Raw genomic sequence first — 19,730 nt, 5'->3', positions numbered from 1 at the left:
GATACCTGCATTCCTTGGTTCATGATTCCCTTCCTCCATCTTCAAAACCAACAATGGTGGATCAGGTCCTTCTCATATCACATTACTCCAGCCTCTTCCATAGTCACATCTCCCTCTAACTCTCTTATGTCTGCTTCTTCCATTTCTAAGGACTCCTGTGATTACATTGGGCTGAGGATAGTACAGGATACTATCCGTATCTCAAGGTTCTTAATTCAATCATATCAACAAAGTCCCTTTGCCATGTAAGGTAATATATTCACAGGTTCCAGGGATTAGGATGTTGACATCTTTACAAGAGGTGTCCAATCTTAGGTGTCTTAGGATGCCCAATCTAAAGAAAAAGAGAAAATAGACTGTTTTGAGTCTACTGAAAGTCTGTTTAGTCTAATGGGAAAAAAATGAACAGACCCTCAGGGACCTGTGGAACTGTAACAAAAAATCTAACAACCCTGTCATCAGAGTTCCAGAAAGAGGTAAGAAATAGGTAGGGCTGCGGAGCAAGCCAGCATTTGCTATTAACTTAAACCGGTATAAGTATCAGTCAGGGTCTGTTATTGTCATGGTAACAGGCAACCCTAAAAGTTATCATAGCTTTAAACAACAAAATTCTATTCAATATTTCTCACTAATGTCTATGGGGGAGGAAGGAGGACACTGCGCTGGGTTGCCTGTACACTCAGACCCAGGCTTTTGGGTTGCCATGGCAGACGGAAAGTGTGATAAATTATACATTGTCTCTTAAAATCACCTCTTGAAAGTGACCCCTTTACTTCCGCTCACAATTCATTGACTAAAGAAGTCACATGGTTTAATGTAATAAGCATGTGTTCAAAAAAAGAGCTAAAAATATATGATGAACAGCACTAATTAAAATTTATCAGAAGGTGTAGCAATACTCTTTCTTATTTTGCGTCAAGCAGGGGTTCGTACCCTGTAGTTCAGGGCCTCCCAGGACTACTGGGTGATGAGTGACACAAAGAGAATAGAAGCATTCTATTTTTTATGTCACTTTGGAGAGGCTTTATTTTATGCTACTTTCCCGAAGTAGTTACAACTTCGGGAGGCTCTCCATGGTTCCTCCTCTTCCTCTTTCTTCTTTTCTTCCTTCCTTCCTCTCTGCTCTACTTCTCCACTCTTACCTCCAGAAAGAAAGTGTACTGTATTAAAGAGGGAAATGTATTAGTAATTACACTGCTTAGTTGCTTAATAGTTCAAGAAATAACCTTTATTGGGTTACAGTGTTTGTAGAGCTATAATAATGTAAAAGTTTGTATGCTATGTTATTAGAAATATACTACATTAGTGCATTTGAGAGAATAAGGTCAGAAAGTCCCCGTATAGACACAGGTAGGGTAAGGAGGAGGTGCTCGTGGATGGCTGTTTACATTCTGGCTACTACTTCACCAGAGAAGTAAGGAAAGAACACAGCTGGCATGCAAGCAAGTGGAGCAGGGGATTCAGCCCAAACTCTGTTACAAAGTCTCCACTTAGTTTAAGGGTATTATAATGTCCTTGTAGGATATACGTATATATAATACGGAGGATGTATAATACGCTATTTTTTTTTTTTTTTTTTTTTTTTTTTTTGCGGTACGCGGGCCTCTCACTGCTGTGGCCTCCCCCGCTGCAGAGCACAGGCTCCGGACGCGCAGGCCCAGCGGCCATGGCTCACGGGCCCAGCAGCTCTGCGGCATGTGGGATCCTCCCAGACCGGGGCACAAACCCGTATCCCCTGCATCGGCAGGCGGACTCTCAACCACTGCGCCACCAGGGAGGCCCTCAATACGCTATTTTAAAAGCATATGCAAATGAAGAAAAATCATAACTGGTCATCGAGCAATGTTGGACTAGCTAATTCTACCCTGGAGAAAAGTCTGATGGAATTTGTGGTGATGGTGGGGTCAGGGTAGGGGATATTGAAAGGAGAGAAAGAAGGAGTGAGATTCTTTGGAGAAGGGTTAGGAGCCAAACTAGGAATGCATATTTGGGGAGAGTTGAGCACGCTGCCTCTCTTCCCTTTGGTGGGACTGATCAGCCTGAATAAACCTGGTACATTGCCTCCTCCATCTCATCTCTTTGGATAAATGGAAAGCAACCATAGATGGAGGCTTTTCCTCGTGAATCTCTCATTTAGTGTTTCGTTTTGTTTTGTTTAATATTGGAGTATGGTTGATTTGCAGTGTTGTGTTAGTTTTGGTGTGCGCAAGGTGATTTGGTTGTACATACACGTGTATCTGTTCTTTTTCGGATTATTTTCCCATGTAGGTTATTGGAGAGTATTGAGTGGAGTTCCCTGTGCTATGCAGTGTGTCCTTGTTGATTATCTATTTCATTCATTTAGTGTTTTTTTAGTGTTGTTATAAAAGGAAAATAGTCTTTTCTTACTCTAGTTGAAAAGTAAAATATTGATAGAAAGAAGCATAAACAAAGCCTAATCCCATCACCCTGAGTTAGTTACTGATAATATTTGGCATATGTGCATAATTGAGGTAATATATTAATAATTTTATAGTATGTTTTCACCTACCTTTCTCATAAGCATTTTCGTAAGTCACTAAAACCTTTCATAAATATAATTTTGATTCCTATGAACTGTCCTATCATGTGAATGTACAAAAATATTTCCTTATTTTTATTTTGTGTAAAATAATTCAGAATAAACCTCTACAAAGCTGTTTTGTTTTCAAAGAATGGAAATTCATGTTTGTCCTAAAACATAACTAATAACGTAAATCCACAAATAAATAAAGATCACGACACCAAAAAAACAAATAAATAAATACAAAGGAGAGAAAAGAAAAGAAAAAGAAATAGGTAGGGTTGAAAAGGTACTCAAGGAAAAAAATGGCTAAAAGCTTCCCACATTTGGCAAAATATCTAAACCTACAAATACAAGAATCTGGGAAAATCTCAAACAGCACAAACCCAAAGAAATCCACAGCAACACACATCATAGTCAAATTTCTAAAAACTAAAGACAAAAAATCTTGAAAGCAATGGGGGAGGACTGGCTCCTTACATACTTACATATAGGGGGGGAAACTATTTAATGACAGCAGATTTCTTACCAAAAGCCATAGGGGCCAAAAGGAAATGGCACAACATTTTGCAAGTGCGGAAAGCAAATCACTGTGAACCCAGAATCTTATATCCAGCAAAGGTATCCCTCAGAAATGAATGGAAAATCAAAATATTCTCAGATGAAGGAAAACTAAAATCATTCGTCACCAGCAGATCTCTCCTAAAAGAATGGCTAAAGGAAGTTCTCTAAACAAAAAGTAAACAATAAAAGAAGGAATCATAGAGCATCAAGAAGGAAGAAAAAACATGGCAAGCAATTATGTGGGTAAATTCAATAGACTTTCCTTCTCCTCTTGAATTTTCTAAATTACGTTTATCAAAGAAAAAGTTATAACATTGTCTGATATGGTTCTAGAAGGATGTAGAGGAAATATTTTAAACACTTATAAAAGGCAGAGGGTAGATAAGCAATTGACAAGCAACATGGTGAACACTACAATTAAGGTGTGTATGGAGGGAGGGGCTCCAGAAAGATGGAGGAATGAAATCCTGCTGTTCCTGGTAGCTGTTAAAAGTCATTGAAGTAATCATTTTGTAATATATACAGGTATCAAATCATCATGTCATACACCTTAAACTTATACAATGTTATATGTCAATTATATCTCAATAAGCCTGAGGGCAAAAAAATAAGAAAGGAAGGAAGCTCCTAAGAACCAGAGAAGTGCATGATAACACCCCATGTTTTGAGCACAGATTCTGTGCCAGATGCTTTGCTAATTGCTTCATACACATTCTTTTATTGAAGCCTCCGGTGATCTCAGGGTAAAGTCTTTAGCTTCATTTTACTGATAAAATAAGACTCAGAGAAGTCACTTGTCCAAGGTCAAACAGTTAATACGCAGCAGGGCTGCGATTCAAACCCAGGAGCATCTGACTCAAAAGTCCATAATCCTAACCCCAGTTTCCCATCTGGGTAAGTGTTGTACTACGTAGAATGTGTCTGTTCCCTTAGACCCCCACTTAACCATGACTGTTCAGAGGAATGTTCATAGAAAGAAGTGCCGAGAGAGCCCGTCCCTGAAGACCCCCCCAGACTCTCCCTGCCTCCAGGAGAAGAGCTGGGCCCAGAGAGAGCCTGTGGGGAGAGCCCCCCCCCATCCAGTCCCTCTTGACACCATCTCATGACTCTGGTGGAAGGGCTCAGACTCTGCCACCCACGCTGCCTCTACCCCTCCTGCCCCTCCCACCCTTCCTGCAGGCTCGCTTCACCCACGGCATGTTCACCGTGTACCCTGGGTGTGGCTCCATCCCTTCCGGAGGAATGCAGGTCGTGACCGTTGACTGTGTGGCTGACCCTGTGGGAAGATGTGAGGAATGTATAGCGATCGATATCTCTGACCGAGACCCAAGAGACCAGCCCGCTGGCATTCCGTACGGCCTGTTGGCCGAAGCCTGTCAGCCAGGTACTGGGCACTCAGATGGGACAGCACCCCTTACAAGACCTTCCTTCCTCTGTAGCGCCCCCTCCCTTGCAGATGCCTAATAGACGTGGCCGGGCTTCTTCCTTTGGGACCTTAGATCTTCCTCTGGGGTCTTCAGCCGTATTTTTCCTTATAGACTTAAGGGCGTGCACACCTAGAAGGGGATGTGCAGCTTTAAACTCCTGGTCTTCCTGAGTTTGGTCTGGGATTCTCAGATGGATAGTGTTACCTGGGAATCATGGTGCAATGGGATATGGCACAGAACCCAGAAACACTGAATCCTGCTCATGGCCAGGCCACTCCCTGTAACATATGCACAGAGAACAGTGGTCAATGACTGAGTGTATTGCAACTTTAACCCAGAAAGATCTCAGGTGAAGCACGGAGTCAGCTCCTCTTGCGCTGGCTGTAGGTCCCCTGCGGCCTCTCACCAAAGTGGGCCAAATGCCTCCTCCCTTCCTCAGCTCACCCCGGACCTTATCCTGCTTACCATTGGAAGGAAAAGGTGGTTGGAGTCTGGAGACCAGCAAAAGCAGTCCAAAAGAGGAAGAGAAGACAGAATTTGTCCCATCCCTCACACCTTCTTGTGTGAATTCCCCTCTATGATTGTCCTTTGCTGGAGTCTAAACCTCCAAATTAGGAACTACAGAGAGCAGGAATCGAGCTCTCAGCCTTCATCTCACAGTCTTCCCTCCACTCCCCAGCTTTCGTCACCGACAACACCACCTTGATATTTGAGGAGCACCAACTCTGTACCAGCGCCAACCTGTACAGCATCCTGCAGACCATAGAGAGCGGGGGGCTGTTTGTGGAGGATGAGAACAAGTTCATCTTCTGCAATGTCCTGGTGGGCCATCAGGCCAAGGCTCGCTTCAAGATCTCCAACGTGGGAAAGATCGCCTGTGACGTGAACATTGTGGTTAAGCCCATCTCCAACAAGGTGAGTAGCCCCAGTGGCCCTGGCCCACCATGGTTGGCATAAAGCCAGGGCAAGAGCTCCTGGAAACCCCTGCTCTGGAGCCTGTATTGTGAATGGGGATTATCTGGCTCTCAGGCCCCCTGGAAGTCATATGAGGGGACATATGTTTATCCCAGTGGGCGTCTCCTCTGGGTACCTCTGTGATAAACTGGTTCACACGACGGAACAGTGCACTCCTCCATCAAACACTAATGTGTCTACGGGACAAAGCACTGTGGGGAGAGCCAAAGATCGGGTCATGAAGCCTGCTCAGGTGGCATGTTGGTCTGGCGAGGGAGAGTTGGGGGGTGTCAGACTATAAGTGTAAGGTGAAATGGTGAGCATTTATTGACCTCCTGCTGTATGCTGAGCACTGTGCTAAGTGATTTTTATTTATTATCTCATTTCATCCTCAGAAGTTTGTAGTATCAGATTTTGTATTATTATCCCCATTTTATAGTTGGGGAAATTGAGGCTCAGAAATGCTAAATTCTTCCCCTAGGTCCCAGAGCCTAGGGATATAAGGCTTGGTTTAAAGCCAAGCTTCATCTACGTGCAAGGTAAATAATAAGTGTCCATCTCGGGGTCTGCCAGACCAAAACGGCCTTCCCTGTCTGAGTCCGACCATACTAAGACCCTTTTCCCTCGCAGTGGAACAGAAAATTCAGGGTACCAAAAGAGAGGGCTGAGTCAGTGGGTTTCACTCACCCGTAACTTCTAGTCAATGTACTGCAAACACTGCCTAGTGTCAGCTCAGCCACATCAGTTCTCTGCCCGAAGATAGAATCTCGGCCCAGGTGGCCCTTGTGCCCCAGAGTTGGTATTGTTCTCATGGCTGATGGTGGTAGGGAGATGGCCGAGAGGGCTGGTCTAGTCTAGAGCCAAAAGTAGTGTGCATTTCCGGGGGACTGTCACCACAGGGGGACACGGGTTGAGAGACTATTATCACTTTCTGACCTTTTTGGGACAGGAAAGGGCAGCTTTCTCCCTATTCTGTTCTAAAAACGTAAAAAGTGAGCAAGCCTGATTTCTAAACAAAGATCGGTTTTTAACAGGGATTTGCAGGCATTATGTTGTCATCTTCCTCCTTAATTTGCAGATTATTCCTTGGAAAGAGAAAAGAAACCTTATGCTCTCAGCTTAAGAACAAGAAGGAATAGTCAGTCTTGAATCCCACCTGCCTCCCATGAGAATAAAAAATCCTTTTGAGGCCGTTCCAGGGGTCCCTACAGTCCCTACAGTCTTCCCCAGACACTGCCCTAAGACAGGAGCAGAGAAAATGCTGCAGAAGGTGGTTCTAGCCAAAGCTCTTAGAGTTAGAAGGAGCAGAAACCCACTCAGGATGGCCCCAACATAGCAAGGTTTGCTTCAGTGAATCCGAGACCTCACACACAGGGCAGAACACAGCATGTAGCCAGAGGTCTGTGGGACTGGAACTGTCACCCGAAATTCAGCTTTCAGAAGACCAGCCGTGGCTCCCCAACTGCCAAGAGCCATGTGTTTCTCACACATGGTGTCTCCATTGCTCCTTTCTCTAGTCTGGCTTCCAGCTCAGCCCCACGTCAGCAACCACCAGGGGTCTCTGGCATCTTAATTTATTTGTGTGGGTGGGGTGGTGGGGTGGCCAGGGGATCTGACTATCTGAGATATGGTTTAGTTCATCTGTTTGAGTCCAAGATCACAGGTCTGGCCAATTATTGCTCAGGGGTGGGTCCCTGAGTACCCAGGCCGCTCCTTCCAGGATCATGACTGTGCAAGCAGTGGGACATGCCTACTGCAGAGCTTAGAGGAGGGAGATGTCACAGCAGGGCTTGTAGAGGTGAGCAGCAAGCCTTGTGCAAATGCAAAGTGGCACACACACCGATCCCTGCTTCCTCCCGCCCCCATCCAGATCTTTGCCCGCATCACTGACATCTTTGAAGTGGAACCCAACAAGATGTGTGTTGCCAGCCGCTCGCATGCCTTTGCCACGGTGTCCTTCACCCCACAGGCCATGCAGACCTACCAGTGTATCTTTGAGGCCACCTTGGACGGCTTGCCCAGGTACCGGCTCCCCAGCTCCCCCTCCTCCAGCAGGGCAGTAGGCCACACTCTCTGTGAAATGTCATTCCTGCCATGCTAGACTGACAGGCCTTGATCTTTCTGTTCCCTGCAGCAACCTGGCCAAGAATCGAAGCCTCATGTTTGATATTCTTGGAGAGGGGAACCTCCCTCGAGTGACCGTTGTGCGGCCGATTCTCCATAACCAATATGGAAACCCCTTGCTCCTCTTTAAGAGGCTTCTGCTTGGTCATTCAGAGACACTGCCTCTTGTCCTCAAGAACAGTGGCACCATCCCTGCCAAGGTACTGCTGGAGGGTGAAGCATGGGGTGAAAAGGGAGAATCATTCAGAAGCAAGACCTCTGACATTGGGGTTTCTGCCATCCCTAACTTGTGAGGACTTCTTTGATGTTCCTCATACGTTAACCTGGGTAAGGCATGGGACATGCAGAGGGGAATTAGGCGTGGTCTGATTACATAGTACACTGATACATAGTACACTGATAATTACTGTGCAAGGCAGTGAGCAATGATAATATACCAAGCTGAGTAGGTAGGATTATGGGTGTTCTGAGTGTCTTCCTTATTTTTTCACTTTTTTTCTGTAATGAACATTGCATTTGTAATAATGAAAAAAGAAAGAAACTTCATCAGGGGTGAGAGATATAACGTCAGAAGGGACTTTTGGTTCAGCAATTATGTTTTTATTTTACAAAAAAAAAGAGTGATAGATTGTGTAAATGTTATACAAAGAACTGTAGGACTTTTGAAAGTAATCTACTCCCATCTAGGGGAATCCAGGAAAATTTCACTATAAAATGACATTTGAGCTGGGCGTCGAAGGATATAGCTGGGTTTCAGTAAGTGGGCATTGCAGTGAGTGAAGCCTAGGCAAAGAAAGAAAACTGCAAAGACAAAGGCACAGAAGCAAAAAAAAAAAAAAATTATAAGGTACAAATAGGAACTAGCAAGCACCAGCTTTGTGAGAGCATAGGGTATAGGTTGAAGAACAGTGAGAGATAAAAATAGAAGGGTACAGTGAGGGGACAGTTTGTGGAGGGCTTTGGATTCTACAAGACATTATTACAGTTGTTGTTGTTGATGTGGTTAGGACTCATTTAGATTCACCCAGAAGTTACCATTTTTATTGCTCTCCATTCCTGCATCTCCAACCTACCATCTGAGATCCTTTTTCTACCTACTGAAGAATACTCTTCAATATTTCCTTAATGCAAGTCTGCTAGTGGTGAATTCTCTCAGTTTTTATTTGAAAATCTCAATTTATCCTTTATTTTTAACGTAAATGTTGCTGGCTGTAGAACTCTGGGTTGGCAGTTGTTTTCTTTCAGCAAATGGGAGATATTATTCCAGTGTATTTTGGTTTCCATTGTTATGGCTGAGGTGTCAGCTTATAAGTCAAAAATGTTCCTCTAAGGCAGTCTTTTTCCCCTGGCTTTGTACCTTTGTATTTGTTTTCTGCAGTTTTACTATGATGTGTCTAGGTATGGATTTCTTTTAATTGATTTTTCTTGGAATTCACCAGGCTTCTGGACTCTGCAGTTGATGTTTTGAGTCAGTTTTGGGAAATTCCTGTATGTGTTTTCAAATATTGTTCCTATTCCATTCTGTCTCGTCTCTCCTTCTGGGAAGCCACGTCAATGTATGGAAGGTCTTCTCATTATATCCTCTCCTCTATGTCTCACAACCTCACTATATTTTCCATCCATTTTTCTCTGGGCTTCATTTTGCATGATTTCTTTTGTCCTGCCTTCAGTTCATTAACTCTCCCTTTGGCTATATCTAGTTTTCTATTAAACCTTCCATTCAGTTCTTGAGTTATTATATTTTTCAGTTCTAGAATTTTTATTAGATTGTTTTTCAAATCTGCATAACCAGTTTTTATGATTTCTAGTTTCATCCCCAAATTGTCAGACTTTTATTTCTTGAACACAGTAATCACAGCCATTTTGCAGTCTATACCTGATAATTCCAAAATCTGAAGCCCCAGTGGGTCTAATTCTGATATCTGCTGCTTCTGTTCATTTTTGCCCATGTTGTCTTGTCTCCTCATGTGCCTGGTTATTTTTGATCATGTGTTGTATTATATTTGAAAAGTTAATTTAGAAATAATTAGGCTAAGGATGTATTTTTCTTCAGAGACAATTTTCATTTGCTTCTGCCTAGCACTTGGGGGCACTAGAAATGCAGGATCACCTTAAACTGGTTTTAGGGCTTGAGATTTTCTGTGTTAGACAGATAACTCTGAGCAGGATTGCTATCCTTGGGAGAGCTGCTTTATATCCAGCCTAACTTTTGTCTTACTGTGCAGACCTTTGGGGTCCTAGTCTAGAGCAAAGAAAACACTCCCACCCTTCACAGGACTTTTGCCCTCTTAACACCAAGAGACCGTCAGGAAAGCACAGTTCAGCCTCCCATCTGCCTCTTCCCGACTGGCAAATGCCCCAGGTCAAAAACAGCCCAGAAGGCTAGGCTGGCCTCTCTAGACATCCCAGACGTTGGCCTGGTTATTCTTCATTATCTTCTTAGCTCTGTGATGCTTCTGAAATCGTTGGTGGGGGGGGGGGGCTGTTTGTTTGGTTTTTGTTTTGCATTTCTTTATTGTCTTGAGTCCACATTACCTAGTTTACCATTACCCTGCATGGTTTCCATTATTGTAGCTTTATAAAATGTATTAGCACCCATTCCCTGTTTTTCTAATCTTTCTTAACGATTTTTTAACAGTCTCTCAGATGAACTTTAGATATCATTTTATAATGTTCCTCACAAAATCCTATTGGGATTCCTATGAATTATTTAGGGGGGAATTTCTACTTTTAGAGTATTTAGGCTCTCCACCAGGAACAACATTTAGGATTCCAACCCATTTATTACATCTTCTTTTATGTCAATATGTTTCCATATGATTCCTCTGTATAGTTTCTTATTAAGTTTATTTCTAAATATATATATTTTTATCTCAGAAGCTTCTATGTGATGTCACTATTTCTTCTTCGTGCCTCATTTTTTATATTGTTCAATCTTATTCATGATGGTGCCAGCATTACTTATCTTCTAAAAATGTCTGCTGGTTCCTCATACATAAAATATGATATATGGCTTTAGGTTTTTTTAATCAGCTACATGGCTTCCAGTGGGCTGTAAAGCATCCCTTTTCTCCAAGTAAGTCAGATGTCCACCTTGGTTTTCCTCTTATCTTGGTAGGACGCTCAGCATGACACTATCAGGCAACTCATGTGTTAGTACCTAGAAGATACTGGTTTTTAGGAACTCACATTCATGCAAGCCCTCATAGAATGACGAATATTCATTTCCATTTTACTAGTCTAGTGTATATTTCACAACTGCCTCTGTCAATAACAGAGACCTTGGCAACCCCGTTTTGACTGGGTAATCCAGAAAGTCACCTATACTCTCTGGACCTCTGGTTCCTTATTTGAATAGCAAGGACTGAGCTAAATTTTTGTTTGTCCTCTCCGGGTATAATATTTATTATATCTCTCTTAGTAAGAAACTCGAAAAAGTGAGCACTAGGCTCAATGATTTTTGGGGGTACTCCCCCAACAGCACAGTATCTCACTTCAATTCAGAACTCATGAGCAGCCTGTAAGCTTAACACTCAATCTTATTTCCCTTATGCCAGTTGCATGTTGACCTGCAGGACCAACTAGGAGTCTTCTCCCTGAAGGGGAAGCCATCCACCTCCTACATCTACATCATAGAGGAAAACAAACCACAAGCAAAAGGTAAGTAGGGCAAGTGTATCTTCTAGAGAGCAATGGGTCCCAGTAGCTCTTTTGTTAGAGGACTAACGTGTACCCAGCCAGAGTCAGATGCCCAGTCTCGTCACCAATGGCCTCTCTAGGCGAGGCTCATTCCCACATGAGGGCTGCATTCCCTTGAGTCCAGGTCTTTATGGATACGTCTTCCTTTAATCTGGTTCTAGATCATGTCTCTCTCTTCTCGTTGCAGCAAAGAAGGCTCACACAGCCTCCCTGGTTGTTCCTCCTGGAGACACAGCTGAATTTGATGTTGTTTTCCACTCCCAGAAGGTTGGGAGAATGGCAGGCATCATCCACTTGTCAGTAATCAACAACCAGTACGAGGAGACGGTCATCCACATGGTGGGAGAAGGCTACGAGGATGACATCACCTTGGACAACATCCATGGGCTGGTGGCTTCCTCCAGCCAGGAGGCCTCAGATATCTCTGAGATCATCGAGGAAAACACGATGGAAGACTTTGTGGCAGGTGAGAGAAGCAGCAGTGAGGTGTTGACACCTGTTGGCTTGTGGTTCATTTTAAATAAGAATGAAATTTAAGTAACAGGTTGGCTAGCTTCCTGGGAATTTAGGACTGAATCTCCTCTTTGTTACTGTATGATCCTTCATGCCTGACTAAATCATTGCATTCATCCATGTGTTCCCTCAAAGAACAGTTGTTGAGCATCAGTGTGCATGTGCCTGGAGTTCCAAAGAGTAATTAATAAGAGAGCCTGTCCCTTAGGGAGCTTATTCTTTGAGCTCAAATTCCAATTTAGCTAATAAGAGAAATTCAAATTCCAGATTAGCTAAAAAGTGAATACATGTCTCTCTGTAGTTTTCCCTGTCTGTATCTTTTAGCTGGCTTGCACTGGCATCCTGTTTCATCTGTATCATGTACCCTAGACATTCTAAGAGAAATGGCGGGCTGGTTTAATTAGAGAAGGTGTAGGTTTGTGCCACCTCTGGAAGACCATTCTCTGCAGCCTCACTACTCAATGCGCTGAGAACCTACAGCATCAGCATCACCTGGGAGTTGTTAGAAATGGGAATTTCAGACGCCTTCCTAGCACCTCAGACCTGCTGAATCAGAATTTGCAGTTTAACAAGATCCCCAGGTGATCTTTGTGAACATTAGAGCTTAAGACATGCTGCTCTGCAGTTTATCAAGCACTGCGGCTTCATTTGGTTGATTATATTCTTTGTTTTCTTTTCTTTTTTTTTTTTTTTTTTTTTGCGGTGTGTGGACCTCTCACTGTTGTGGCCTCTCCCATTGAGGAGCACAGGCTCCGGACACGCAGGCTCAGCGGCCATGGCTCATAGGCCCAGCCGCTCCGCGGCATGTGGGATCTTCCCAGACCGGGGCACGAACCCGTGTCCCCTGCATCGGCAGGCGGACTCTCAACCACTGCGCCACCAGGGAAGCCCGATTATATTCTTTGGGTAGGAAAATATTTACTTCTTCATTATTATAAAAAAGCATTTGCTGAACACCCTAATTGTGTGGCTGACTGCTATGAAGTGAGTTATAAACACAGTCTCACAGTTTCTCTAGGAGTTTAATTATAGTTCTGGAATGTAGCCCTAGGCAGTCCATACAACATGGGTTAAAATCAGTGCTCCTGGGCTTGCCTGGTGGCGCAGTGGTTGAGAGTCCACCTGCCGATGCAGGGGACATGGGTTTGTGCCCCGGTCTGGGAAGATCCCACATGCCGCGGAGCGGCTGGGCCCGTGAGCCATGGCCGCTGAGCCTGTGCGTCTGGAGCCTGTGCTCCGCAACGGGAGAGGCCACAACAGTGAGAGGCCCACACACCGCAAAAAAAAAAAAAAATCAGTGCTTCTCATGTATCTGGTGTTTCACCTCTGTTTGTAGCTACAGGGTGGCATCTTTCTTATCAGGGGTCAAGCAGGAGCCAGCAGTGAACCCTAGTTCAGAAATCAGATTTCATACTTATAATAGGGTTACCAGATTTAGAAAATCAGAACACAGCAGTCCCCATTACATTTGAATTTTAGATATTAAATTTGAATTTTAAATAGACTATAATTTTTAGTATATTTGTGTCCCCAAATTTTGCATGGGACATACTTATACTAAAAATTACTCATCATTTACTTGTAATTCAAATTTAATGGGGACTTCTGTATTCTGTGTGGCAATTCCAGCCCTTAATAGTACTGTTTCACCAAACAAATGGAGTTGGCGGGCGGGCAGTGGGGAGCTATGTTTTCCTTTGTACAAATGGAGGTGAGGGCCAGAGTGGGTGGGTGGATGGGTGGATAAGTAGACTCCCCTATAGGAGAGAAAGCTTGCTGGCGAAGGACTCCAGGCGTTTCCAGTATAACCATCCAAGGAAGGTGGGGTTGCATGAGGGTGAGGCACAATGTCTTTCAGGAGCTGCCTCCATGGGGAAGTGAGCCTGCAGAGGAGGCAAGAGGGGACTCACTGCCCCCTGCTTCTGTCCCCTAGCTGCTCTGGTGAACCACATCCAGTTTGGGGACTGCCACGTTGGAAACAGCTATAATGTGAGCTTCACAATCACTAATCACAGCCAAGTGAATGTGATACGGTTCGAATGGCCCCTTTTAGCCACAGTTTCTTTCTCCCCACAGGTAAGTGACAACCAGTCCTTGTTTTCTGCACTCCCTTAGGCCTAAGCCAACCCCAGTTTGATTGTCAGCCCATTCCCACAGATACATAGGATGGGATGGATGCATCCCTCACTCCGACCTGGTACCAGAAATGTCCCCTCTGGCCTAAGAGCAGAGAATGAGGTCACCAAGACTGATGTTGAGGAATTCCATGGAGACCTCCATGGATGAAGACAGGTCCCAGTCTTCCCATCCCCAAGTGTAGACCTGTGTCCCCCATGGTGTGTGTTCTTTGGAGCATTTGTCCTGCAAATGTGCTTCATCAAAAGCTAAAATGGGGGTGGCGGTTTTGTGGACAACAGAGATTTAGAAAATGTTGCATCTTTCTCCTACAGATTCTAGATGCCCTTCAGCATATTAAAACCTAGTCGACTTTGTTTTTCTAACCCCTTCTTTGGGTGTCTCACAGCACACATTTATGAATTGCTAACCAAAGCTTGACCTCGAACAAGGCCTAGGACCACGTGGCAGCAGAGCCTCACCTCTGGCCAGCACTTGTTTTTCATAGACGTTCACTTCCGAGTTCCCAGGACACTGGATGTATCCATGGCCTCTTGCTCTGTTTCAGCCACTGAGTTTGTTCAAGCACAGAACTCTAGGGGGTTAGAGCGAGGAGGGTTGGGGACCCACTTTTTCACCTTTAAATTAGGGTGCTATCAGGAGGAAGTGTTTTGCTTCCTGGAGAGATCGGAAGTGATAGTCACAGAGGCTGTAGAGATAAGCTTCTTATGGTCCATTTACACACCCACGGGCACACACTTGGGTATACGCCCACGTGTGTACACATACACACACACACATACTTGTAGCCTTGGGAAGTATTAAACTTTCTTCTCCCTTCACTTTCCAGAGGAGGAGGAGGGGTTTCTTATCTATTAGAAACATGAAAGGACTATATATATAGGACTATATATAGTATGTATTTGGGTATGTGTATGTGCATTTATGCATGTTCAATCACAAATGATTTTATTCTACAGACCAAATTGGATTTCCCATATATCTGGAACACTTCAGCAAATCTCAGCCTTTTTGGTCTCAGGACTCCTTAATACTCTTAAACATTACTGAGGACCCTCAAAGAGCTTTTGTTTATGTGGGTTATGTCTATCAATATTTACCACATTAGAAGTTAAAACTGAGAATCTTTAAAAACATGTATTTGTTCATTTAAAATATAATAACAAACCCATTACATGTCAATATAAATACCATATTTTTATGAAAACGGCTTTATTTTCCAAAACAAAATTGTGCGAGAAGAGTAGCAGTGTTCTACATTTCTACAAGTCCCTTTAATATCTGGCCTAGTAGAAGAGAGCTGGATTCTCGTATTTGCTTCTGCATTCAATCTGATGCAGTATCGTATGTCATGTAACCTCTAGGAAGCTCCATTATATACTCACAAGAAAATGAGAATGAAAAAGTCAAATGTCATCTTAGTATTATGATGAAAATAGTTTTGACCTTGTGAACTCCTGAAAAGATATTGGGGCCCCCAAGGGTCAGTAGATCACACTCTGAGAGCTGCTAAGGTACTGTGTACATCTGTCCATAATTTGTATAGGTCATATGGTTGAGAAGTACAGGTGGTTAAGAGTGTGGTACCAGGTACTGTGGTACCTGCCTGGGTCTGAATCCAGACCTTCTAACATTAATGGTATGACCTTGAGCAAATTACAAGTTTCCTTGTCTATCAAATAGGGGTGATAGCTGTACATCCCATAGGGCTGTCGTGGGGGTTAGTAGAATTTTGTGAAGGTTTAGCATAGTGCCTGAAGCATGTAACAGTTTGGTAAATATTAGCTGCTTGTTTTTATGATCAAATTTCTAAGAACATCTTGTACATATTTAAGATGGTCTACATATACGGGCTTGAATGATGCATTATTTTTTTGCCAAGACTTTTGACCCTGCCCCTAGAGTGGCACCATGAGGCATCAAAAGTCCTCAGGATTGAACTCCCCAAAATACTAACGCAAGGCTCTTCCCCAGGCGGGCCACCTCCACCCTGGCTGTGCCAAGGACATAGCGGTGACCGTGAAGTCAGACGTGCCCGTCAACCTGAAGAAGATGGGGATCAAGTGCAAGCTCTCCAAGATCATGTTTCAGCTCCCTGCAGACCAGGTCCCCGACTGGGACGATCGCATGCGCACGGTCAAGTGGGTGGACGTGCTCAGAAACACGCCCAGGACTTTCACTACAAAACGAAAAGTGAGTAGGGACACCAAGCCCCAGTCTGGCCAAGCCTGCCGTGCTTGGATGCCTCCTGCCCTCAAGCTCAGTGTTTCATCATTTCCTTCTTTCGTGGAAAAAGGAAATGGTCCCTGTTCCACCTGACCTGGGTTTCCAAAGCAGCGAACTGAACTTCCAAGCAAGCCACTTGCCATCCACACTACATGGACCACACAAACCACACACCTTAATTGGTAGAGCTTTCATTGAAGTCTTTTCTTTTAATTAATTAATTTATTTATTTATTTGGCTGCACCGGGTCTTAGTTGCAGCATGCAGGATCTTTGTTGCCGCATGCGGGATCTTCGCTGTGGCTTGTGGGATCTTCAGTTGCAGCATGCAGGATCTTCATTTGTGGTGTGCGGGATCTAGTTCCCTGACCAGGGATTGAACCCAGGCCCCCTGCACTGGGAGCTCAGAGTCTTAGCCACTGGACCACCAGGGAAGTCCCTCTCATTTAAGTCTTGATATCTAGTTTGCAGTTGAGCAAATCCTCCCACCTTTTTCTTCTTCAGAAACCTCATGGCTAGTTTTTTAGCTGCTTCCTTTTTCCCTCAGTGTCCAGAATTAAGTTAATTATAATCTCTTGTTTGCGTCAGAATCTCATCTTTGGTCCATGCGTGCCCCTCCTTTAATTATCCCTTTGTTGGTTTCTTTTTAATAATATAATAAACAGGGACGAACCCACACCCAACACAGGAAGTATAACCAGGGTTACCTGGGTGGTTCTCAGCCATCCCACCTCGGCCTCTCTCTAAGACATGGTCACTACCTTGGGATCTCATTCCCTTGATTTTTGTTTTTATTTCTTTTTTAAATTAACGTATGCATTCTAAAAGGCATATTGTTTAGGTGTAGTGTTTAACTTTATTTTTTTTAAAGGTCATTGCGTGTGGTCATCTGTATTGTTGCAGGCGGCTGTAGCACACCCATGCCACTGCTATATAGAATTGCATTATTATTTACCCATTCTTCTTTTGAAAATTAGTTGGGGTTTGCTACTGTGGACAGTGTTTCTGTGAGCATTATAGTTCATGTCACACGGTGTTCATTTGCCAGAGTTTATATTCCTAAACTGAGTCACAGGAAGTGGAATTGCTGAGTCACAGGATGTGTGAACGCTCAGCTTTCCAAGAAAATGCCCAAGCATTTCCAAAGTGTCTCTTTGCTAGTAGGAGTATAAATTGGTACAGCCCACTTTGGAAAGCACTTGAGCATTATCTTGGAAAAATAAGAGTATTAGTCATTTTATTTTTGATAATCTCTTTTATTCCTGTCCTTGTCTGCAAATGTGCTTGCCATATTTATCGCTCATATTTTGACTTTAATGAATCTTTTCATGATTATCTCCATACTGTTTTATTCTGAAGTATTTTGCTTATTCTTGGCCCTTTATTTTTCTAAATAATTTTTGAATCCATTTAAACAAGTACTGTGAAAACCCTGATGGAAACTTGATTGGAATTGGATTGTATCTATAAATCAGTTTAGGAAGGATTGATAATTTTATAACATTAATTCATCCTTTCCATTAGCAAGATATATCTATTTAGGTCTTTTTAAAGATTTTTTTTTACTACCATTCATTTTCTTTAATAGTAATAAGACTCTTTAGTTTTTTTAATTTGTTTTTGAGTCCATTTTATTAAATTATTTTTCTAGGAATTTCCCCTTCAACTAAGTTTTCATATGCATCTTCATAAAATTATTCACAGTATTTTCTTATCGTCTGTTTAAATATCTGTAGGATGGATGGTGATATCTCCCTTTTCATTTATGATATTTGTTATGTGTGTTTTCTCTTTTTTTCTTCTTGATCATTCTCACCACAGGTTTTCTAAATCTTTTCAAATAAACAGCTTTTAGTTTCATTGGTCCTCTCTGTTTTAGATTTATTTTCTGTTTCATGAATATCTATTCCTACCTTTATGATTTCCTTTATTCTACCTTCTTGGAGGTATCTGACCCCAGAACTCATGCCTGTGCAGTCGTGATGCTCTCAGTAATTTCTTGTTGTTCGATTTCTTCCTTTCCTATTTCTTTTTTTTTATACATCTTTATTGGAGTATAATTGCTTTACAATGGTGTGCTAGTTTCTGCTTTATAACAAAGTGAATCAGTTATACATATACATATGTCCCCATATCCCCTCCCTCTTGCGTCTGCCTCCCTCCCACCCCTATCCCACCCCCCCATCCCACCCCTCTAGGTGGTCACAAAGCACCGAGCTGCTCTCCCTGTGCTATGCGGCTGCTTCCCACTAGCTATCTATTTTACGTTTGGTAGTGTATATATGTCCATGCCACTCTCTCGCTTCGTCCCAGCTTACCCTTCCCCCTCCCCGTATCCTCAAGTCCATTCTCTGGTAGGTCTGTGTCTTTATTCCTGTCTTACCCCTAGGTTCTTCATGACTTTTTTTTTCTTAAATTCCATATATATGTGTTAGCATATGATATTTGTCTTTCTCTTTCTGACTTACTTCACTCTGTATGACAGACTCTAGGTCCATCCATCTCATTACAAATAGCTCAATTTCATTTCTTTTTATGGCTGAGTAATATTCCATTGTATATATGTGCCACATCTTCTTTATCCATTCATCCGATGATGGACACTTAGGTTGTTTCCATCTCCTGGCTATTGTAAATAGAGCTGCAATGAACCTTTTGGTACATGACTCTTTTTAAATTATGGTTTTCTCAGGGTATATGCCCAGTAGTGGGATTACTGGGTCATATGGTAGTTCTATTTGTAGTTTTTTTTTTTTTTTTTTTTTTTTTTTTTTTTTGCGGTATGCGGGCCTCTCACTGTTGTGGCCTCTCCCGCTGCGGAGCACAGGCTCCGGATGCGCAGGCTCAGCGGCCATGGCTCACGGGCCCAGCCGCTCCGCGGCACATGGGATCCTCCCGGACCGGGGCACGAACCCGTATCCCCTGCATCGGCAGGCGGACTCTCAACCACTGCGCCACCAGGGAGGCCCAATTTGTAGTTTTTTAAGGAACCTCCATACTGTTCTCCATAGTGGCTGTACCAATTCACATTCCCACCAGCAGTGCAAGAGTGTTCCCTTTTCTCCACACCCTCTCCAGCATTTATTGTTTCTAGATTATAGGTTTGGCCTCATCATTTCTTCTGGAACTTGAGTCTGTGAGTTGGTTCTCATTTGCCTGGGTAGAAGGAAGCACTGTTTTATCTCCCCATTATTCCTGTGAGGCAGGTGGCTCTGCATCACTGAGGACACGGCTGCCTTTGTTACAGGTGATAGAGACGGATCCTGAGCCTGCTTACTCAGTACTAGAAGAAAACTACCAAGAACTGCAGCTGCAGATCAGTGCCAACGTGAATTTCGCTTCATACAAGTGCCAGACGAGCGATGTGCACTTTAAGGAGACACTGGTTCCCCAGACCCGAGTGTTTGAGTGAGTCATCAGAAGCCTCCTGACACTCTCAGAGAAGTTCTTTCTCTCCATCATTCACTGGCTCCTTCATCAAACATTTATTCAGTGTCCACAACAGCATAGACCAGACATCACATCTGCGCACCAGAGGGTCTTTGT

The 19,730-nt window shown here is 43.4% G+C and overlaps 1 protein-coding gene across 1 annotated transcript in view; it reads left to right on the top strand.

Annotated features, from left to right (window-relative positions):
• The window catches only part of HYDIN (HYDIN axonemal central pair apparatus protein), a 448,650-nt gene that overhangs the window by 389,416 nt on the left and 39,504 nt on the right, over window positions 1–19,730 (top strand). Inside the window, exons 61-69 of the mRNA XM_081216141.1 lie at window positions 4,286–4,490; window positions 5,213–5,448; window positions 7,358–7,509; window positions 7,622–7,811; window positions 11,169–11,271; window positions 11,498–11,776; window positions 13,757–13,899; window positions 15,934–16,152; window positions 19,432–19,592. Coding sequence (XP_081072267.1) covers window positions 4,286–4,490; window positions 5,213–5,448; window positions 7,358–7,509; window positions 7,622–7,811; window positions 11,169–11,271; window positions 11,498–11,776; window positions 13,757–13,899; window positions 15,934–16,152; window positions 19,432–19,592 — 1,688 coding nt within the window. The remainder of the gene's footprint in view (window positions 1–4,285; window positions 4,491–5,212; window positions 5,449–7,357; window positions 7,510–7,621; window positions 7,812–11,168; window positions 11,272–11,497; window positions 11,777–13,756; window positions 13,900–15,933; window positions 16,153–19,431; window positions 19,593–19,730) is intronic.

The sequence above is a fragment of the Mesoplodon bidens genome, assembly GCF_964165515.1.
Source record: "Mesoplodon bidens genome assembly, chromosome: 18".
NCBI lineage: Eukaryota > Metazoa > Chordata > Mammalia > Artiodactyla > Ziphiidae > Mesoplodon > Mesoplodon bidens.
This window is presented reverse-complemented; position numbering and strand designations above follow the sequence as displayed.